This window comes from Athene cunicularia, assembly GCF_003259725.1.
Source record: "Athene cunicularia isolate RWA chromosome 21 unlocalized genomic scaffold, athCun1 chr21_part1, whole genome shotgun sequence".
Classification (NCBI taxonomy): Eukaryota; Metazoa; Chordata; class Aves; order Strigiformes; family Strigidae; genus Athene; species Athene cunicularia.
This window is the reverse complement of record NW_020799127.1, coordinates 871,099-894,216: the sequence shown is the minus strand read 5'-3', so window position 1 is coordinate 894,216 and position 23,118 is coordinate 871,099. Positions and strand designations below refer to the sequence as shown.

At 50.4% G+C, this 23,118-nt stretch overlaps 2 protein-coding genes across 2 annotated transcripts in view; one reads left to right on the top strand and one right to left on the bottom strand.

The window, feature by feature from the left end:
* The window catches only part of SLC2A1 (solute carrier family 2 member 1), an 8,785-nt gene extending 347 nt beyond the window's left edge, over positions 1-8,438 (top strand). Inside the window, exons 2-9 of the mRNA XM_026862909.1 lie at positions 4,181-4,341; positions 4,518-4,758; positions 5,059-5,221; positions 5,298-5,485; positions 5,579-5,683; positions 5,787-5,888; positions 6,223-6,426; positions 6,780-8,438. Coding sequence (XP_026718710.1) covers positions 4,181-4,341; positions 4,518-4,758; positions 5,059-5,221; positions 5,298-5,485; positions 5,579-5,683; positions 5,787-5,888; positions 6,223-6,426; positions 6,780-6,977 — 1,362 coding nt within the window. The 3' untranslated portion in view covers positions 6,978-8,438. The remainder of the gene's footprint in view (positions 1-4,180; positions 4,342-4,517; positions 4,759-5,058; positions 5,222-5,297; positions 5,486-5,578; positions 5,684-5,786; positions 5,889-6,222; positions 6,427-6,779) is intronic.
* Positions 8,439-11,039: 2,601 nt separating this feature from the next.
* On the bottom strand, positions 11,040-23,103 carry ZMYND12 (zinc finger MYND-type containing 12; the record flags this gene model as incomplete). Its single annotated transcript, XM_026862908.1, has 8 exons — positions 11,040-11,175; positions 12,206-12,351; positions 13,305-13,425; positions 14,282-14,404; positions 15,794-15,963; positions 16,942-17,113; positions 21,619-21,760; positions 22,988-23,103. Coding segments are annotated over 8 exons (1,110 nt in total), but the record flags the coding sequence as incomplete, so codon positions are not given.
* Positions 23,104-23,118: the final 15 nt, after the last annotated feature.

Here is a 23,118-nt window from a genome sequence, read left to right as displayed (position 1 = left end):
CCCCGTGCCTGAAAACAAACCCTCACCCGCTGCCAGCATGGCTAAAATAGTACATCCCACTAGGCAGCTTACTGCCTGTAATGGGATTTGTGAGGGAGTTATTTAGCTCCCGCCTTCCCAGGAGAATTAGTTTCCTTCTCGCTTAGCGTTTTTTTTCTGGGAAATATCCCAGGAATGCCTGCAGGATGCTCTCGGGGTGGGACCAGTGTAACTTTTAACCTTGGCTTTTAGCGAAGGTCTGGGCATTAATTAGGGTTTGAGTCATCTCGAAGTGGAGCTTCAGACATCCTCGGGAGGAGAGAGGGTCAGCTGGGGCAGGAGACGGGGTACGGAGAGCATTGGCTCCTTCGTTTCGCGTAGCGTCAGAACCCTCCAGCCACTGGCAGGTATGTGGGAGCCTTGCAAAACTTGACTTTCCCGAATTACATGGCTTTTTGAGATGTTAGTTGGAAATGTTAGCTCAGGAATCTCCCATGCAACGTGCAAAGCTCCCGTGCTGGGTGAGGTGTTGAAGGACAACCTGGGGTCTGGCTGCTGCTGCATGAGAGCAGAGCCTGTCCCCGAGCATCGTCGCCGCCTCTGCTGCCCCATCCCAGTAATTAAAACCACCGAGGCAGGATTCACGCCGCAAGAGTATTAATCCTGTTACCAGCGAGCGGGCTGCAGCCTTGAGCGCCGAAAACATTCCTTGTGGGAGAGAAGACCCTGTGCAAAAAACATCCCATGAGTGCAGAAAGAGCGAAAAAGACGCAAATTGCCGTTTTTTGAGGTATCACGTGACATTGTATTTCATGGCGGTGAGTGGCCTGAGCAGGATTTCACGTGGCTGGAGGCACCCACGGCCACGGCGCATGCGTCTGTCTGCTGAAAGCGTCGCCTTGCTGAAAAAACCCTGACCCTGGACTGCTCTGTGGCGGCGGCGCGCAGCCGGTATCGAGCATCCTCCTCTGGCGATGTCAGCGGTGTTTGAATGGGCGGCAAGCTGGGAAATCCCTGGGAACGTGCTTTGGAGCTGCTTTCTGGCATCTGCCCTGGTTTTCCCCCAAGCTCCGGCGGGGAGCGGGCGCTCTGTAATTAGTGCCCCGGCGTCGCAGCCCGGCCCCTGCATCCCGCCGAGGCGCGGCCTTTCCCGGCGGCTGAAGGATTTTTCTCCGTCCCCTCCTGACCCAGGAGATGCTGCTCTGGGTGATGCGAGCAGGAATCACGTCGGAGCTGGGGTCTTCCCCTGGGACCGAGCTCTGGTTCTTACAGACCCCCAGCAAAGCAAGATCCCCCTCCATGGGTATTGCCTCAATTTTCCTCGTGCATTTGAGGATGAAGCTCTTGGGGCTCAGGCCAGGTGTGGGCCGTGTATTTTAGGGGCGAGTCACCCAGCGACTGATGTGTTTGGTGTGCAGAACTGATAGGGGGAAAGGTTTTGGGGTGCTCTGGGTCGGGAGCACCAGGGGAGGCAGGATGAGCATTGCAGGATGCTCCGGGCATGGGAGTTCATCCCAGCTTTAAGGGTGGGGGTGCACCAGGGCTCAGGGCATATTGGGGTGCAGGATTAGGATGCATTGGGGTGTGCTGGGGAGCAGGATTGGGATAAATTGGTGCGTAGGAGTGGGGTTGGGTTACAGGGTGGGGATGTGTCAGGGTGCAGGATAGGGATGGGGATGTGTTGGGGAACAGGATGGGGATGCATCGAGGTGCAGATGGGGATGCATTGGTGTGCACTGGGACACAGGATTGGTTTAAATTGGTGCACAGGAGCAGGGTTGGGTTGCAGGATGGGGATGCATTGGGGTGAAGGGTTGGAATGAGGATGTATCGGGGTGCACTGGGGTGAAGGATTGGGGTGGGGATGTGTCAAGGCAGGCCAGGACTGGGATTTATTGGGGTGCAGGACTGGGATGCATCAGGGTGCACTGGGACACGGGATTGGGATAAATTGGTGCACTGGAGTGGGGTTAGGTTGCAGGATGGTCATGCATCAGGGCAAAGGATTGGGATGGGGATGCATCGGGGTGAAAGATTGGGATGGGGATGCATCGGGGTGCACTGGGGCACAGGAGCAGGGCTGGGTTGCAGGATGAGGATGTATCAGGGTAAAGGATTGGGATGGGGATCCATTGGGATGCACTGGGGCAAAGGTTGGCGTGAGGATGCGTCAGGGCAGGCATAGGGATGCATCGGGGTGCACTGGGGATGTTGGGGTGCAGGACCAGGATGCACTGAGGAGTAGGATGGGGATGCATTGGGGTGCTCTTGGGCAAAGGATTGGGATGGGGATGTGCTGGGGCTGGCATAGGGATGCGTGGGGATGCAGGACTGGGATGCAGTGGGATGAAGGATTGGGGTGGGGATATGTTGGGGTGCAGGACTGGGATGCATCGGGGTGCTCTGGGGCAAAGGATTGGGATGGGGATGCACTGGGGCTGGCATAGGGATGTGTGGGGTGCAGGACTGGGATCTGTCAGGGTGCAGGACTGGGGTGCATCGTTCCCCTGGCTTCAGCAGGGCAAGTGCAGCAGCATTTGCTGTCAGCAGCTCCTCGCAGCGGGGCTGCTGTCCGGGGGGGCTGCGTGCCCATGCTGGGGGGTGTGGGGGTGTTTGCAGACGTGAGATGTGGAGGGGACGGCCCGAAACTGGGCGAGGGCTGGTAGGGAACACTCAGCTGAATGAAATGAGAGTGAGAGAGAGGAAAAAGACCCTAACTTTTGGACAATGCAAATTTTTTTTCACGCTTCTCACTTTTAACTCATAATTCTTCATCTCCTCCTCTCCCAATGACTGGCTTATGGTGGGTTTTTCCATCCATCCTTTCTTTGCAGGAGGAAAGGGGGCCAGGAGGTGAGGATATTTAGATGTTTCTTGATAAGCCAAAACACAGCCCATCGTAGCTCAGCCAGTGTTGGGGTGTCCGCTTTTCTGCGTCAGGGGGAGTGCAATTTTTTTCTACTTCGGGGGGAGAGAGCTGGAGGTTTTTTGGAAAGCAGGAAGGAATTCAGAGCACTGCAAGGTTTGGTGGGGTGTGTGGAGAGACCTGCTTACCCCTACTGAGAGCCTGAGCCAGTCCTGGGTTCTCCAAATAATAATATCAATTATTTAAAAGGAGAAAAAGCCCCCAAAGTGTCAAAACCTCCAGGTGAATTGGGAAGCAAAGAAAATCACTTAAATCTTGAAATCTTAATGGTTTAAGGACTTTGTAAAAGAAACAACTTAAAAAAAAGTGTTGCATTATTGAAATTTATAACAAAGCACAGGGTGTGTTTCTTGAGCTGCTTCTACCAGGGGCTCTCGTTTGTGCTTGAAGTGATGGGAAAACTAGAGAACGGAGTGTGATTGTGCAGAGACTTAAATCAGGAGCTGAGCACGTGCAAAACCCTTCGAAGCAGCGAGGTCTGTGAGCAGCTTGATGTCCAGCAGCAGCTTTCCCTGCTCGCATGAAATCTCTCCTCCTTCCAGCCAGGGTTTGTTGGGTGTGTTACTGAGCCCTTTGTTGTTTTGTTTTGGATATGAGTGTCCCTTAAATAACGGACGTGAAACTTTCAGCAGTGGGATTGCTTTAAAAATACTTTAAAAATATATATAAAATATATTAAAAAGGGTGTTCTGTGGAGATGGTAATTAAAAACAAGCACCTGTCTTGGATATTAGCATTGCAAAAGTACTGCAGAGTTACAGCAGAAGTACTGAGTTAGGGAAGTATTGCAGAAAAAAACCTAGAAATTAAATTTAAGGTAGTATCCAAGGGGATGGGAACTGATCGGCTGTCCGGATGACCCTGCTGTCTTCCTCACCTTCCTCCGTCCTGTATTGCTTCTCCTCCAGTGATGGAGGCAGCCCGCCCCGCCTCCCGTGCCCCGGGGAGGAGCGTGACCTCCCCACGGCCGCCTGGCGAGGTGAAAGAGGTATTTTGGCAACGCCGAGCCTCTCTCGGCAGGGCGAGACCAGAACCCGTCCGGCTGCATTTCCCCTGCGTATCCCATCAGGTTTCCTCCCTTGGGTTGGAGCCGAGCCACCTGCCTGGCGGCTGGGCGGCTCCTGCCTTTGTGATGCATCGTCTTGTGAGCCGCCTTCACTGGCCAAGGGTTTGTAGGTGGCCGGGCTGAGGCCTGGGCAATTCATAACACTGGTGGCACAGATGAAACGGGGACAGTTTTAACCCATGGCTTCATTTCTCCCCCCTCTTTCACAGGTGATTGAGGACTTCTACAACCGTACCTGGCTGTACCGGTACGAGGAGCCCATCAGCCCTGCCACCCTCACCACGCTCTGGTCCCTTTCCGTCGCCATCTTCTCTGTCGGAGGCATGATCGGGTCCTTTTCTGTGGGGCTCTTCGTCAATCGCTTTGGACGGTGAGCGCCGAGCATGGTGGACCTGTGGTGGACTTCACTGGGGCGGTTGTGCAGCCTCACCCCACCCCAGCATCCCAGCAGGGTGGCTTTGGACACCTTCCTCCTGCCAAGGCCTGATGTGTGGGTTCTTCTGAGCCCCATGATCCTCACACTACCCTCTTCCCTTCCCTCCCCAGGCGCAACTCCATGCTGATGTCCAACATTCTCGCCTTCATCTCCGCTGTCCTCATGGGCTTCTCCAAGATGGCTTTCTCCTTCGAGATGCTCATCCTCGGCCGCTTCATCATCGGCCTCTACTCTGGCCTCACCACTGGTTTTGTGCCCATGTACGTGGGTGAGGTGTCGCCCACCGCGCTGCGGGGTGCCTTGGGGACCTTCCACCAGCTCGGCATCGTCTTGGGCATCCTCATCGCGCAAGTAAGTGCCAGAGGGCTGGCACCTTTGGTGCTGGTGGTCCTCGGGGTCTGCAGGGGATGGGGTTCAGTGCAGCAGTGCGGATGGAGCTGGGGCTGGAGGGATGGACCTGGAGGGCAGCAGGAGTGGGGAAGCTGTGATGTCTTAAAGTTTGGGATGGGCAACATCATGCTGTGCCGTTTGTTGGCCAACTGGAAGCCCATGTCCTTCTGATGGGTGTTCAAGCCTGTAGAGCACCTGTGAGCAGTGGAGTTGGGTCCAACTTGAGCTGGGAAAGGGTCACTCAACCTCTCTCATCCTCAGGTGTTTGGTTTGGACTTGATCATGGGGAATGACTCACTCTGGCCTCTACTCCTGGGGTTCATCTTCGTCCCTGCCCTGCTGCAGTGCATCATCCTGCCCTTTGCCCCCGAGAGCCCCCGCTTCCTCCTCATCAACCGCAACGAGGAGAACAAAGCCAAGAGCGGTGAGTGACCCCTGAGCTTGTACCACTGTACAGGAGGGACCTCAGCTGCTCCTGACTCCAATTCTCCTCCCCTTAGTCCTCAAGAAGCTGCGGGGCACAACAGATGTCAGCAGCGACCTCCAGGAGATGAAGGAGGAGAGCCGGCAGATGATGAGAGAGAAGAAGGTCACCATCATGGAGCTCTTCCGCTCCCCCATGTATCGCCAGCCCATCCTCATTGCCATCGTCCTGCAGCTGTCCCAGCAGCTCTCGGGGATCAATGCAGTGAGTTTTGGGGGCCCCTGGGTGCCGAAGCTCAGCTTGTTTCACCCAGAACTTGACTCTCCTTTCCTCATGGCACATCCCTGCCCTTTGTAGGTTTTCTACTACTCCACCAGTATCTTTGAGAAGTCAGGTGTGGAGCAGCCTGTCTACGCCACCATCGGCTCCGGCGTGGTCAATACAGCTTTCACAGTCGTTTCGGTGAGTTTTGACCCACCGAGCTCTCACCGGGGGGAAGGTGGACAGGAAGGGGCTTTTCCCCAGGCTGGGGATGTGCTGATGGACGCCTGTCTCCACCCAACAGCTCTTCGTGGTGGAACGAGCGGGACGCAGGACCCTCCACCTCATCGGCCTGGCGGGGATGGCGGGTTGTGCGGTGCTCATGACCATCGCCCTGACGCTGCTGGTGAGCGATCGGCCTTGTGGGGACAGGGTGGGGGGCCGGGACCAGATCCCGCACACTGCCCCTTGCTGTGGTGGTGAGGAGGAGGAGGAGGAGGAGGTCTGCTTGGAGAGGAGGAAAGCCTTGTCCTCCTAGAGGAGATAGCGGAGCCGTCCCCGCTGCCCGCATCTCCCTTGAGGTCCCAGAAATCTGATCTGAAGAAACCTCCTGGATTCTCCCCCAGCACCACATGTGCTTGAGTGTCATCGTCTGGGACAGCCAGATGCTTCATCCCCTTCACCGAACCCACCTTCTTCCTCCCCCTTCACTGAACCCACCTCTCTCTCCCTTGGACTAGGACCAAATGCCCTGGATGTCCTACCTCAGCATCGTGGCCATCTTCGGCTTCGTGGCCTTCTTCGAGATCGGCCCAGGCCCCATCCCCTGGTTTATCGTGGCAGAACTGTTCAGTCAAGGCCCTCGTCCCGCTGCCTTCGCTGTTGCCGGGCTGTCCAACTGGACCTCAAACTTCATCGTGGGCATGGGCTTCCAGTACATCGCGGTAATTAAGCACCTCCCTGTGCTCTCAGGGGGGATTGGGCTTGGGGGTGCAACCACTCAGTTTGTGGGACCTGAGCCCCAAAATCTGCCCCGAGGTGGTTTTGGGGAGCGAACACCCCCAGGGAAGAGGGCAGGGGGCAGGATCTAGGGAGGAAGTTGGGAGCTGGACTTGAGGATCCCCATGGGTCTCTCCCAACTTGAGATGTGCCGTGAGAGGGAAGGAGGACGCGGCCCTGGAGCCCGGTGGTGGGTGTGGGCAGGACAGTCCCTCCTGGTCCTTTAGCCGAGGTCCATCACTCTGCTCCTGGCGCCGTCCCCCTCCACGCGCTCACCCCTTCCTCCTCTTCTCCCCAGCAACTCTGCGGCTCCTACGTCTTCATCATCTTCACGGTGCTGCTAGTCCTATTCTTCATCTTCACCTACTTCAGGGTGCCGGAGACGAAGGGTCGGACCTTTGATGAGATCGCCTCGGGTTTCCGTCAGGGGGGAGCCAACCAGAGCGACAAAACCCCGGATGAGTTTCACAGCTTGGGTGCCGACTCCCAGGTGTAACCCGCCTGCGGCGCCTCCCGGCTGCTCACCTTCTCTCCTCAGTTTGTTGGGTTTTTATTTTTTAAAATGCTTTGTACAGAAACCAGGAAGGAGGGAGTGGGGGGTCCGGCTCTTGTGCATACACCCCTTTTCCAGACTCCCCCACTGGTTTATCGGGGACAGACTGACTTTTTTTTTTAATGCTAGGAACAATTTTTTTTTTTTTTTTATTAGCTGGTTTCGCGTCCAGGATTTCAAAGCCAATAGATGTTTTAAAAAACCAACCAGGCAGCCTCCGCCAGCGGGAGGGCGGCACCCTTTTTTTAACGACGCGATAGGTTATTTAACGAGAAATCACGTAGTGGAAGTTTTTAAAGCTGGAAGCTTTTTTTTTTTTAACGTTCTAATCGTATAAAAATCACGTAAATCGACTAAATCTAAACCAACAATATTTTTTTTTTTTAAGAAAAAAGAAAACAAAAAAACAAGTTATTTTTTAAAGCAGTCTAATTGGTTTCCAGCCCCCGGTGGGTTTGTGGACGGGGACCCCCCCGCCCTGGGGGCACGCTGAGGACGGAGCAGTCCCAACCCCAGCGACTGGAAGGGTCGATAATCCTGGCGCAGGTTGCAGAGCGTCGTCTCCGCCAGCAGCTTCTCGTCTCCTTTGCCTGAATTTCAGCCGGGAGAGGTGGTGGGGGGTGTGTGGAAAGGGGAAGGAGTGTCTGGTTTTATTTTTTTGGTTTAATCTCGGCAATATTTGCCTGATGGTGAAGCGCCGGCAGAGCGAAACCGGCAGCCACACACTACAGCAACACCCCCCTCCATCGCTACCCGCCCCCCAGGCCCGGACTCACCAAAATCCATCATCACGCGGATACATCCATTTCCTGCTCTGTGTATAGACTGGAAGATATTTATATTATATATATTTTTGTTCAATGGTTGTTAATAGTAGACATTTAAGTTATAGCATTTCTGATTTGACAAGCAAAGTACTGTAAATATTCTTGGAGTATATTCACATTGTATAATGTATACAAAAAGGTACAGATGCAAAGGTATAGTTTCTATAGCGACTAAGAAAAAGCTTGTACATGGTTAGGATGACTTTTGTATAGTTCATTACCTGCACTGTAGTTGTATCTATTGCACTGAATTTCAGGCTGTAGTATATTAAAAAAAAAAAGAGAAATACTGTCCTTTTCAAACAAAACTGAAAAAAAAAAAGCATCCCTTCTCCCCGCGTGCAACTGGTGTGGGAGCTACTGGCACATTCCCAAAGCCACAGGCAGTTTGTATTTTAAATAGGGTCTTTTTTTTTTAATTTATTTGTCTGTTATGGAAGTGACCACACTTGAAAGAAAATAAAGGGGGGGGGGGAAAAATATGTATAAAACACCCTGTGATAAACTTAAACTGGCGTCTCTGCGCAGCGCGGAGCATGCATGTGTGTGTTTTGTTTTTGTTTTTTTTTTAAACAAATACATAAAAATAAGTGCCAAGAGGAAGGTGTGTGGTGTGCTAACAATAAACAAGAATGTATGCAGCGACCCAGTGGCCGAGTCCTTGTGCCTTTTATTTCGACCCGAGCGGTGGTTGTGGTGGGCCTGGGACTCTGCCTGGTCCTCACTCCAGGAGGATGCTCGGAGCATCTCAGTTCTCCTTCATCACTGCATCCTCCTCCTCCTCCTCCTCCTGGCTGCTTGAACACCATCCCTCATGCCAGGTGGGCCCCAACTCGCCGTTTGTTCCCCGCACCGCATTGTGGTGGGGCTGGGAAGGGGGAAATCCTGCTGCCCTCTGGGGAAGGCGTCCCCTGCTCTGTTTTGGCACCCCAGTTTTGTGGAACGTGGCTGTGGAAGTGTCTTTCTTAAAATTCGGGGTTCACTGGGAGTGAGATGTGGCCGAGCAGGCCCCGGCGTGGCCCTGCAAAGCCGTTCCTCCGTGGCAACAACTGCTGGTTGCAAAACGTGTCTCCCCGGGTGTACGACTGCAATTTTAATTGCCCTGGGCTGGAGCTGCTGCCATGGCTGTACCTGGCTGGAGCTTTGACCTGCGCCGGCTCCCCAGTAGACCCCAAAATTTACCCCCCTCGGTGCTGCCCGGGGGGTTGTGATGAGGATTTGCTTCGGGACGGAGTGGCTGCCTCTTGCTGCAAGCGCTTGAGCAAGGCAGAGAGGGAGGTTGCTGCTTCTTGGTGGATTTTTTTCTTTCCCCTTGAAATGACAAGGTGCCAAGAGCTGCAAGTCTGAACACTTTCAGGCAAAGAAATGCTGATCTTGGTCACTTCAGGCTTTTTTCTATTTATTGACTTTGCCCTGAAGTGCACGCGCTGGAAATGGCTGTTGCATCGTGTTGTAGGAAATAGCTCTTGTAAAATCTTTCAAAGCACCCAAAAATGTTGTTTATTTCCCCGGGGCTCTTTTCATTGCCCACGCTAACACTTCCCCTTCCCAGCCCTTGCTGCCACCGTTCCTGGAGACGCTCAGCCTTATGCAAAGTTAATTTTCACACCATCTTTTCTGGCGTTAAAGCAGCCAGGAGCAGCGACACAGAGCTGCTGGCCTGGCGCGTCACGGGGGCTCAGCCTGGCTGCAGGGATTACTGCCACGATCGAACCCGCTGCTCCAAATCCCCGGCCACTGTGACCCAAATCCTCCGTGCCCTGAGGCACTGGGCCAGCAGGAGCTGTGCGCCTCCCCCCACCCCCGGCACCCCCCCCATCCTGCAGAGGTGGTTGTTCCAGCTGTGGAGACAGGATGAGGGTGGATGTGTCCACCAGCATCTCCTGTTGGAGTATCTGGGGGTCTTCTACCTGTTTCCCCCACCCAGGCCTGTCTGCTGTGGGGCTTCTCATGCGCCCCGAGCAGCGCTACCCCACCCTGTGTAATGAAACATGGGCCAAAGTGGGGGCTTTCCCTTTAGCAGCAGCATCAATCCCTTCTAATTGCTCAGGTCCCAGCTTGATGAAGCATTTAAAAAGCGTACTTGACTCCATCCCAATTCGGCAAGGCAATTAAATGCACTCATAAATCCTCCTGAAGTAAATGAGACTTAATCGTAGGCTTAAAGCTCAGCTGAGTTCAGACCTTAGCAGCAGGGCAAGTTTCCCTTAACCTCCTTCCCAGCTGTGCGGGGCCGTCACATGCTTCGGTGTCTGAACCGAGCTCAGCGCGCGGCCCCTGTCCTGCCCCGCTCTGCCAGGGCCTCCTCCAGCCCTTCCCCAAGGTGTCCCTTGGCCCTCACCATGTCATGCTCTGCCCGCCCGCTGGTCCTGCTGCTCCCCAGGGGCAGCCGCGCGGTTTCACGCGGGATTTCCTCCTCTCGGGGTGGGCGTCAGAGTTAACAGGATGCCTACACACTGGCGAGCTCTCAGCCATGAGGAAACCTCGTCTCCTTGGGTCTGGGAGCTCTGATTGGAGCTAAATGGCCTTTTAATCCTTTCCCTTGACTGCTCACGGTCCCTTGTGCTGTTCTCCGGGTCCCTCCTGGATGCAAGTTCTTCCGTAAGCAGAACAAATGAGTCCCTCAGTGCCCAGAGCTACAAGACTCTAAAGTTCTGCAAAGAGAGAAAAGTCGGTTTGGAGATGGAGGGGCACTGTGGAGAGGTGCAACACCTGATGGAGCCCAACCAGGTCCTGAGGAGCAGATGACAACCCCCCAAGTCAGGCATGCAGGGAAGACCCTCCCTGTGTGCACCCCGCCCCCCCAGCCCTCCTCTGTGTCTCCCTCATCAAACTGAAAAGCAAATTGAGGAGACTGGTTACAAACACACCTCAGCTGCTTTAGCTTCTGGACAATGTGAGGACGTAAGAGGCTGTTTGCTTATTCATAAATCATTAGATAATGATTTATGCATCGTGTGTTGGTTGTGCTTTTGTTGCTCACTCTCATGCCGTTATTCCGTAACGGGCTACGGAGCAGCATGTGAAAACTAACTCACACCAAAATGTTCAATTTTCAAACACCTTGAGAGGGAAAGGGACACATCTGGAAGGAGGGCAGCAGACAGGACCTACGGCTTGTAACACTTTTGTTTTCAAAAACCTTGTTAAACAGACAACCCAGGCAAACACCCGTCTCTGGGAGAAAGAGTTCTTTATTTTGTGCAGGAAGGCGTGGAGTTAATCAACTTTAACAAATGACCAATGGCCTCCAGAGACTCTTGTTGGGGCAGTCCTTTCACCAGGTTAAAGGCTTTGGTACCCACCTCACCAGCCTGAAACAGAAAATACAAAAGTAATCGTCAGGAATTTGCCTCTTCTCATGGTAGTTAAAACACCTGCAGAGGCTCATTGGAAAAGCTGCACTGGAGCAGACCCAGGCTCCAGCCACTCAGCGCCTGCCTCAGAGGGTGACCTGTACAAGCTGCTTTACAGGAGAGAGTAAAGCTGCCAACAGATATCACTGAGCATCCAGTGGTGCAGACAGAAGAGATTACCAACCCCAGCCCCCCACGCTGGAGATCATTACCTCCCATCTCACACAGCAGCTCATCTGAACATTCCCAAAGCTATTTCAGGAGAAAACCAGCTGTACTGACTCACTCCCAACTAAATCCCTCATTTCCCTTGGTAGCTCTTCCAGGGATTAGACATTGTCACAATTATAAAGCTTTGTCTTTTTTTCTAATTTGAATTTGTTTCTTTGTGTCTTCCAAACCCTGACTCACATCATTATGGCTTTCTCTGATACAGTGAAGAGACCATTAGTAATCTGTATTTCCACCTTCCAAAACACAGGCAGAAGAAACTCAGGCTTTTGAGTGCTTAGCCCAGACAAAGAGGCCCAATTTCAAACAGTTACTGTTCAGCACTTCCTCAAAATCAGTTATTGTACAAATACCGGGGTGCAAATTCAAAAATGAATTACAGGGCCCAATAAAGTGAAATTACCCTAATATAATGGTAACTACAGGGAGGCTGGCTTGAGGACAGACATGCGCGAGGCCCACGTCTTGCTCGCTGCGTAACCTGATGTCTAACTGCAGCATGCAACAGGCAGCTACTCCGCCAGGATATCCCACATGCAGGATGAACCCAGAAAATGTGGGGGACTACAGGATCCCCCGTGGAGGGCCTGGCAGAGACCAAAACAGACCCAGGGGGCTTTATTAGCCTTGACAGAGCAGAGACTGTGAGTCAGCTTCACACTGAGCTGTGAGGCTGCTGTGGACTGGGGAGAGGTGAACAGAGGCTGCTGGCTTCATGGGATGGGGCAAGCCCTGAGACAGAGTTACCCAAACTTACCTTGGGTAAATCCATGCCCAGGTAATATAGCATGGCCAGGGTGTGCAAAACTCGGGCAGTTTCCCTGGGTTGTTGCTTTGGAGCCTGTTCTCTGATATCTAATACAGCATTCAGTACTCGGATTGCTTCTGCTTGCTGGGCTTCAGCTGCACCGAGAATGAAATAATCTTGTTGGATGTATGTATGCATGCAAGATAATATATTCAAAACTGTCCAATTATCTCTTCTAGACATCAAAGCATTTCTACTACAAGCATCAACGCGGTATCCCAGCTCCATGCAAATTCCATACCCATTAACAGATATCTTTTCATCCAGTCAGTAATTGTGTTGATTAGCCTTTAGTAAGGATGTGGAGTCATAACAGCTGCATGAAAAGAGCAACTTTCATACCCCTGTCATAACTGAAGATGGTATCGTGTAGCCCTGTCTTGGTGTGGTTCCTACTGGATGGAGACAATGCCAGGTAATGGGATTTACATTTTTTATCTCTGACAATATTCTTATTAACATAGATGGCAGAAAGAAGACAAGGACCAGAGTCTGGTCTGACTTCAGTGGAGCACAGGGTAGCACCACGCACACAAGCGTGTTTCCTAATGCTTTATGCACCTTCATGTCCCAGTGAGAAATTCCCCACCTGCTCCCCCGAGACTATTCCCCAGACTAATACATCCAACTATCAGTAAGTGCTATTGCATCGTGTCCTACTGCTTCAGAGCTGTAAACCTGCCTAAGTGAGAGGAAATGTCACTTTCACATAATTAAATGGAGACAAAGGAGCTGCAGAGAAATGAGAATGTTGAAGTGGAATCAAATCCTGAAAGGCAAAATATTGTACTGCTAAAGTCACTGCCAAGGGCGCTGTGAAAAGGAGCAGTTAAACAAAAAGGGCAAAGCTGTGTTTCCACTTGAACGCCCTCATTCCTGAAGTGGCCTCATTTGTTTCATCTAGTGCAATCTGCTGAGCGACGACATCAGAAATACCTGTGATCCCCAGTGAATCTGGAAATGCCATGCAAAGTAAATATGAACAGTGGGATGTGGGGATTGTTTAAAATCTGCCTCCCAAACGGTTCTGTGCAATAGCGGGGCTTACTCAGCGAGGCTTTGCCGACTGCCTCGTCCCCGGTGAGCGGAGACATTTCCGGTCGGGAGTTGATAATTTGCTCCTGTGCTCGAAGTGACTTCACGAGAAAGGCATGCCAGATGTCGGTCACCTATCAGGAAGCAAATGAATTATTTCACTTGTATGAATACCTGCTATTTAGCAATGAGTTTTTCTATAAACAATGTCCCTTGCAATGCACGTCACTGCCACAAGAACCTGACGGTGAGTGAGCTGGCTGCTGCCAAGCTGGGTGTCTCACCTTCTGACCACTCTTCTCCCAGGGGCAGCCTGAGCTGGAAGCTCATTTCTCCATCTGACTACTAATTTTCATCAAACTTGAACAAATCTAACTAAATCGTCAACCAAAAGCCAACTGGGTTGAAGTTTGTGAGGGGAATGGAGGCAGATTGCACAGCTGCCAAAGCCCTGCTTCCACAGAAAATCAACCGAAACAAATGAAAGCTCACTTTTTTTTCCAGTTATTAGAGCAATTAGATAATTGTTACTTCCCTTGCTTGCTCATGCTGTTCTGACAGTCTTTTATCAGTGTGACTCTTCATTGATTCTCAGAGTAAATTTTACGTGGCATGTTTGTATCCCTGTGCTGCTCAGCAACTCTTCCCTGGCCATGGAAACCCCTTGGTGACTCTTTCTGCTTGTGGGACTCTTTAATCTCTGGCGTGGGGTATTTGGTAGCAAAGCTATTTTTTAACAAGGTTTGGCTGCCCAAATTGAAGACAATTTGAATAATGATTTTAAACTGAGTACAGGATTAATGTCTCCTGGTTTTAACTCAGAGAAATATTTAAGTGTGAAAAGGATTTCTAGGATTGATCCTAAATGGCAATGCTGGCACTTGATATGGTCACCACTGGATTAAAGGCAGCCAGAAATAAGAGAAATATTGGAAAGAACACAGAAAAAACCCTGAGAAATATAAGAGGATGATCTTTGGTTCTACCAACCTCAGCATAGAGTGAGTTTGCTATGTCCATTTTGTTCTGGTGAAAGAAAATATTAGCCATGTGGAAATACCCTCCAGAGGTCTCAATAGATTTCAGTCCAAACATAGAACTGGTAAGGTAAATCTGAAATTAATATTTAAAAAAAAAAGGCAGAAGTTTAATGCTCATATCAAACCTGGGAAAATTTTCATTATGGATTAAAAATATTGCATGCATTCCTTTTTTTTTTTTTTTTTTTTTCTGTGTGACTATAGTGTTAGTTATACCTGATTGTGACTGTAAAATGTGGGACTAAAAAAGCTGTATTTTGGGGTTTATGCAAAGGAATGCAACGCCCTCAAATCTCCAGCCTCCTGGGGCAGAGGAACCCTTACTCCAGTGTGTTCCCCCACGGAGGCGTGGGGCAGGGTTCCCCCACATCCTCCTCTCCCTGCGCAGCCCGTATGTCTCCCACCTTCAAACACAAAACCTGCCGCCGCTTTTCAGCGCTCCGGTCCCGCCCGCGGCGCCTGTTTCTCCCCCCGAAGCCCCAGGCAGGGCCAGGGGAGTGGGTAGGCAGTGGTGCATTCCAGCTATTCTGAGCTGGCGTGTGACTCTCAGCAGATCTCAGACACGCAGCCAAAGTTCAGGCAGGTCTGGGGCTGGTCTGACACAGTGACTTGCTAATAGCAAAAAACTATTACCTGACACCCTTTCGGGCACCAGATTTAGGGCACCTAAAAAACCAATGGCACAGCAAGGAATCTCCCAAAAGCTTTACCAACTAAGCAAGGAGAGGGCGGTATATATTATGTCTATATTATAACAGAAAGGATCTAATTCTCCTCAACCGTGTGTCATCATTCCCGCCCACACAAAGCTACTATCAAATTCAACAGTAGTGAGGATACATCACTCTGCACTGGATAAATTTAGTCTACACGGGACATAAATAGGATGTTGCGGAGTTCGTCTGCCTTTGGGGGATCAAATGACAGGCAAAGCATCCTCAGGAACACAGCTGGCAGTAACTGCTTCAAAGCTGACAAACTGCTCTCGTGGCTAAAAAGATTGAATTGAGGAAAACACCACTGAAGCAGACATTTAAATAGTTAAATAAGGCATTCATTAAATAATGGCTGACAGACAACTGTTGTCTAACAGAAAAGTATTGAGATAAATGACAGGCAAAACGTAAAGTAACATCTGTTGAATAAAAGGCAACGATACCAGTTTGGGGTAGGAATGTCTGTTCATCCCAGGACCGTAACCAAGCAGACAGATAAATGTATAAGCAGCAAAGACAAGGTATGTGTCACTTCAAAGGAATAAGGATAACGGGTAAAACACAACTTTGGCTGACACATGGATACACGGGTGTCTTAGATCGAGACAGTTCAGGTGTTTGTACCATGTACCCTCTCAGTACCTAAAATCAGGATTACAAATCTGCCTGCTGGGGTTTTCATATCAACCTGGAAGTGTTAGAGAAGGAAGAAAAATGGAAGCATTTCTGTATCTGAGTTGGCTTACATCGTTCGCCAGGTGATATAAAGCCTGTTCAAAGTTTTCTTCAGCAGCACAGAAAAGCCCCAGACTACGATGTAATTTCTGCTGAACAGCAACACTGCAGTCTGGAGTTCTGAGGACAATCCACTGGGCTTGGGAGAGATACTTTGATGCCTGCAGAAGACAGCCAGCACCTGAAATGTAGAAATAAGCAGCATAAAGAGCATTTTTTTAATTTAGAAATTTAGGGAATACTGCCTGCTACCCCTTTGAAGTAGTTTGACATGGAGATCTAGTTTGTGGATTCCCTGTTTCTCTCCCAAGCGCTCCTTAGTCGAGCAGGTGTTTAAAATCTAATTTACAGACAGGCTGAGAGTGTAGAGCTACAAGAGAAGCCAGAAACTGTGTACTGCATTCAATATCTCTGAAACATGTGTTCAAAACAGGTTAGCTACAGGCAGCCACTAATGACTTGGGTATTATCACACTAGAATTACTCATGGGATTTTTTTTTCCCTTCTCTTGCCACACCATTTACGACAATCCTTGAGACAGCTCAATTCTGCCAGCAGAGCGTTGTGTGTGCTCCTGGAATGGCAATGATTTACAGTGATTTTTCCGTCCTCTACATGTGCAGCTGAGGAGAGCAGTTCTCCACATGCAGAGTCCTAATTTGCCATTTTGTATAAAGCATACAGTCAGTGAGAAAAAGCTCTCCTTCAGGCAGAGCATGCTTTTGTGAATGAACTGAGACATTCCTCTGGTGCAATGGCCTCCGAAATGTTTGCTGGTTCCCTGAGACAAGAGCCCAACCACCCACCCTCGGGAATTTAATGCTTTTGAGAGACATACGAAGCCACAGAGGTAAAGAATAGATTTTCATACTGCTTCTCTTGTGGGAATTGGTAGAGATGGAGAAAACATTTCATTTGCTTTCATTGATCTCTCATCACTGATGAGTGATTCTTTTCCAAAGACCCACACAGCAAAAGGGGTGTGTGTGTGCAACTTCTCAAATCGCTCTGAAATGCCCTTGAGGCAGGGCAGGGTAGAGACATGGCACAGTGTTGAAACGGAGCTGGTCCTTCCTTGATAAATGGTAAAAGGAAACCAGAAACCTGACCCAGGGGAGGTCTTGCCCTTGCCAACCTTACTATTTAGACAATACTTACCAGTGGAGGCCTCAGCCAAGAGGAGATAAGCAGGCACCAACTGCACAGAATTTGAGCCGTACACTTCAGTGCTGAAACGCAGTGCGTGCAGAGCTGCAGGTATTGCTTCTTCGTGCTTTCCATCCAAAACAAACCTCTGGGCTGTGCTGGACGCAAGATCGATGATGTATTTCTGCAGGGAAACAGAGTTACAGGACAGAGTGAGCAAAGAAGAAATAAAACTCACAATCACTTTTTGCATTCAAGTTTGCAAACTGTAAAACAGTGATTGTAATCTTCTTTGTGTCTGTAATTAATGGATGGAAATTAAAGCTGTCATAATAGAGCCTGGCTTTCATTCCTACTTCTAGCAGGAACAGCTTTGGACATCCTCTTAGGTCATGTGGTCTCTTATGAGACGAAGAATCCTTTACGCCTACGAGAAAGGGCTAATAAGGCTGCAGCCATAAAAGCTGTGAAGCACAGAAAATGATCATCACAAGACCATAGGAAAGATTAGACAAAGGGGCTACGGCGGGGTTTTGCTGACGGTAATAACGGTGACTCATAGCAGGCAGCAGAGCGGATGGTTTGCCAGGCTGGTGCCAGCACGGCACCGCTCCAGCTGCAGGAGACGCGGGCTGGGAGCGAGGAGAGAGCTCCTCACATGGTGCTGTGTGGGTGCTTCCTCCCACCCTCTCCCAGCCAGCTCTGGGCCTGGTATTTTGGGCGCGGAGTCTGGAAAGCGGGTCAAAATCACAACACCCTAATGCACTGTGTTACCCTTCTGTGTAGCCATTACCCGGGCCGGGTTTGGTGGTCAGGCAGTTTTTGCAGCATCTCTGCCAGCAGAACTCATACAGTTTCCTGCACGTATAGTTGCTCCCTGCCTCCTGCTACTCCGAGCAGTTCACACCGCACTTCCACCCTTTGCAGCATTTGATTTATTCACCAGCTCCACAAACATATCTCCCTTTGAACGCCGGCTCGTTGCCAACAGCTCTACGGCAACCGTCGATGCTGTGCCCTTACAACGTGCCGAGGGATGCCCGTGAAAGAGAGCCAGGATGCTTATTTATCTATTTCTCTTTGCTTTCAGTGTAATTGTTGCCAACTCCCAACACTTCTGTGTTGGCTTTTCACACAAGTGGTGCAGCAGGAAAGCTGCCTGGAAGAAATCTCGTTGCTGCTGTGCCTAGCAGTGCTGCCACGGAAAGGCAGAGAGGCACTGGCTAGGAGGCACGGGCAGGCCTGTGCAGCGAGCCCCAGCAGAAAATACCATTTTACCACTTCACTGCTGTCTGCTTTTCAGCCATAGCTGATCAGAGGGCAGAAAAAGCAAATCCCAGTGCTTTTGGAGGACAGGCTTTGGCATTTTGTTGAGCTTTAAGTGCTTAGAGATACGCAGAGAGAGTCATGCCAAGGGTGAAGGAACAGCTCAGGGACAGGGAGCTCAAGGACAGTGTTTCCTGGAGATCCTGGCTGAGATAAAGCCACATCCTTTCTGGATAAACGGAAGTTTTGAGGGATGCAGCCCAGAGTGATAGCACCCTGGGACAGCAAGGAGAGCCAAGAGGTAGAAAACAGAGTGATCATCCTGTCTCTACACCCTGAGCTCCCAGCAAAGAGAGTGAAAAAAGACCAAAACCAAGCCCTGTTGGGGGTGCACGTGGAAAAAGTCAGCACACGCTCAGGGCAAGGAGCAGTACAAGCTGTTATTTATCAGGCTGCCTCTTCTGTCCATGCCACTCTTTCTGTTGCAACTGGCACTGGTTTTGGTGCGTGGGTATCAAGAAGACTGTCATCTGGGGAGGTGCTGGAGATGGGGATCATTCTTTTTTTACTCCTTGTCAATAGGATCATCACTGCTTCTCATGATGTAAGCTATCTTAAAACATCTGTAGTGAGGACAAGAGAAGGGTTAGACTCTTGCACAGCTCCCAGGAGGAGAAGAAAGGGCAGGAGACAACAGAAGCCCTGCAGCACTGAATATTCAAGACTTCGAAGTTACAAGCCTTGGGGGGATCGTTAGCTTTGGCCCTGCACTGTTTTTATCTTGCCAGTAGCCCCACGCCCCCAGACCTGCACGATTTGGGCTCTTTTCATGTGTGCTGCAATTACAGAGGTTTCTCTGAAGATGCCCCCACGCAGTTTTCCCCCAGTTGGGGTTTGAGGAGGCTGAGGACCCCAGCTCTGCTCCAGGTGGGTGCAGAGGAGGGTGGGGAACACACTTGGGGTTCGGTGTCACATTCATTTATTCACTCACAGGCACCAAAAACGACACCACACTTGGAGAAATGAGGATTTAAAGAGGAAGGCAGGCTTCCAGTCAGTTTGGGTGGAAACCTGCAGTCAGCGGGGCTAGCATCAGTGCTGGAGGAGGGCTGAAGCCGGCTGAGGTGTGGATCTTTTCCCGTACCCAGGGGCTGTGGTAAGCTGACATCACGCAGGCAGGTGAGGCTATTCTACAAACAGAAACTTGGAGTTTTGTCAGTTTGGAGGCACTGTCTGCAGGCACCCCTGCGGCTATGTTGACAAAAGCAGATTTCTATCAACAAAGCTTTGGAGTACAGATGAGGTATGAAACTCATAACCTCCTGGCTCTCAGCTCCATGCACTTTCCCTTAAGCCAAAGGGCATTTTGATGTGCACAAGCTTTCCTGTGTCCTGACTGAGGCCCGAGCTGCGTGTTTTCTAAACAAACACCGTGCAGGAGTTTGTGAAGTACAGCAGAAATGTTCAAAAAATAATAAACCTATGGGCAGGCTTTGAGCAGAAGGTATTTTCTCAGTCATGAGACTATGTAGCTTTTCCCTGAGCTCCAAAGGCCATCTTCAAAGCATTTTTGTTGGCTCTGTGAATAGGAAAATGATGAAGCCACCAGGATGGGGCAGCAAAGAATCCCACCCTCTCCACACTGCTTTTCCAATGCTTGTCAGCCTTTCTAGGCCTAACGTTTTCTACCCTATACCTTGCTGTACATAAAGACAGACTTCCTCTGCGAGCTAGCAGCCACAGCCTTGCTGTGAAAGCAAGCAGGTTTCCACTTTTTCACTCCTTTCTTAGGAGAGAAGGAAGACAAAGTGTCCCAGCACATACTGTGCCCAGAATCTATTTTATTTAAATAGTCTGGATACAAAGGTTAAAGAACAAATGTAACAGGGTTGTTAACGAACCTATAAAAATCTCTACTTCGAAAAAAAATCAGGAGTCTGCTATGACTTTTCTCATGAAGTCATTCCAAGGCTCAGCTCAAGCTGCAGGTTTGCAGTTGCCATCTGCTAACCTGGGTGTGCACTCCAATCAAGAGGAGTGTCTCTCCTTTCTCCACCAGCCCCATCTTCCTGCTGTCTTCCGCTGCAACCTAATAAAAACAAATTATTAGCTTCTAGCTAATCAAGGAGTACTTCCTTGATCTGTTGGTCACATGGTCTTTTGCATAGAGCATAATTTTAGTTGCTGTAAGCTCAATGATGTAATAGCAAATGCTTTCAACATCAGCTGAAGTTTCTTGAAAAAGCTTTAAGCAGTTAAGGATGCAAAACTGCCACCACCCCCAGTAAGACCAATTTCGATTTCACTTCTTTGCAGACTATAAAAGATCAACTTCAAGGTAACTTGGAACAAGGGAGCTTTTGCATTTTTCCTGATGCTTCTGGGACACGTTGTTCTAACACACCTTCTCTGGACTTTGGTCAAGAATCTTGACTGTGATTTTCAAACAGATGAGATTTTCAGAACTAAACTGCGTTGTCACTGTCCAATTCCAGCAAAGCCCTAAGGAATCTGTTGCCTAAAGCCTGTCACAAGCTTTCACCAAGGACTGTCTATGTAGGTTCCACCCCTTTTAGACTTTCTCTTCCCGAGAAAGATCACAGCAACAAATCACTCACCAAAGCAGTAGCACCTGGCCCAGAAACAACCTTAAAAATAATATATGGTGTAAAATCCAGAAGATTAATGATGATGTTCTCAGTGGCAGTGTTTAATTGTTACCAGCTCACCTTCTGCTGTTCTGTTGTCCTATTATTCTGTGATTAGGAGTTATGCAACGATAGCAGGATAATTTATTTTTATGGGCAAGATTTTAAGTAGCAGGGTGTGTGGGTTATTTTTTTTTATCAACATTGTGGAAAAGCAGATCCTGCCATCCCATAAACAACAACTACAAAAAAGAGTTGAAAACTACTTGAGCTGGAAAGGAGCTGCACATCTGCACCACCCACGAGGCCAAAAAAACAGAGATAAAAGACCTTATTTAGTGGGAAAGGGCGTTTAAACTTGTCCAGGTAAACAAAGGGAGGGGACTTTGTTTGCCCCCTCTGCTTTGAGAAAGGGGAATCCCTCTCATCAGCAAAGGATGAGGACAGCCTGTAAGAAACAAAACTGCTGGATCCTGGACTAACCTAAGAGATGGACTAACTACCTGGCATGGCAGGAGATCCAGGATTGCTGCTGCCTGAGGAAGCTCAGGACTGTGAAAAAGGCAAGAGGCTTGTAGAATCAGAGGGAATATGCTCCCACTCCCCTTATTAGAGCATTTTTTTTTAAAAAACCTCACCTAAACCTCTGCAACTAAGTACCAATCAACCAACAAGGTGCCTCTCAAGATGATGTACATCAAAGTATAGGAAGAAGAGATCTACTTGAATTTCACTGGCAATACTTTGAAGTGATGTTTGCTTTTCTGGTACATACCTGCCTCTTCATCACCTGTTCCATGTTATGTTTTCTTTCTTTTTCAGAAAGGAGAAAAGGGAGGGACGTACGGATTGGAATCAGCAGCTGGCATATTTGCTCGTGGATACTAACCCAGTCGGCTGTTTGATGATCTACATCACTAAGAAAATAAGGGAAGAATGATATTTTTTTTTGCTTCGAAATGATGTAAAGAAAGATTATTGCCCGTTGTGTCTTCTGGACTTTCACCACAAGAATTACCCACAACGGCCACTAGCCCTTTGCATCTAATATATACTTGATATTCTTGAATGGCAACACAGTGCTGTCCTGCCAAGCCACCATGATTCTGTATGTTAAAACCTTATTTAAATCACTCACAAAACTCCCGATATAGTTTGGTTTGAGCAAATGCCTGGTGTTGAACATTGCGGTACGCGAAAAAAAAAACCCAAAGCCAAACAAACCTCAAGTCATTGTGAAACCATGAAGTGTATAATTAACATATGACTTCACTGAGGCCCCTGTATAAGTGGAGATAGTTGTGTAAACATCTAGAAAGCTCACTGCGCAGCTCTCTATTTGATGTGGGCACTGTTGGGAGCGAAACGTTCCAGCTAAGTGATTGCCCAGCATGCCTGCTCCAGTTCCTGCTACCCTGCCTGCTGAGCTTCGTCCTGGGCCTTCTCCCTGTGTCCATCCTGGGTCTCATCTCTGCCTCCCGGGCCTCATCTCTGTCTGCTGAGCTTTGTGCCACATTTTCTTCCTGACACCCAGGCTTCATCCCTGCCCTAAGACTTGTCCTGGGGCTTATCCCTGTGTCCAGAGCCTCATCCTGGGGCTAGTCCCTGCCTCTTGCCTGGTCCCGAGCCTGCTCCTGCCTCCTGGGCCTTCTCCGTGTCTCCTGTCTTAGGTCACGTGCCAGGTTTTGTCCCCATCCCCCCAGCTCTTGCCCTGGGCCTGTCCCTCTGTCCTAGGCCTGGCACTGCCTCCTGGGCCTCATTCTGAGCCTTCTCCCTGTGCCCTGAGCCTTGTTCTGGGCCTGCTTCTGTCTCCTGCGCCTCGTCCTGGGACTTCTTCCAGCATGCTGAGCCTTGTCATGGGGCCAGTCCCTGCCTCTTGATCTGTCCCGAGCCTGTTTCTGCCTCCTAGGCCTTCTCCCTGTGTCCTGAGCCTCGCCCCGGGCCCTTTCCCTGCACCCTGCGCCTCGTCCTGAGGCTAATCCCTGCCTCTTGCCCTCTCCCCGTGCCCCAGGACTGTTCCCGCCTCCTGCGCCCGGTCCCTGTCGCCTCCTCCCAGCCTCTGCTCCCCGCCCCTCCTCCCGGGCTTCCTCCGAGGCTGCGTCCCGGGGCCTGCCCGCGTCCCCCGCACCCAGCGGGGCTCTCACCAGTAGTACGTGAGGCGGCAGCGGCGGCAGCGGAGCCGGGCCGCCGCCCCGCACAGCTCGCAGCGGCGGGACCCCGCCAGCGCCCCTCCGCGTTGCCAAGGCGACACTTCCGGCAACGGGGCGGGGCGGGG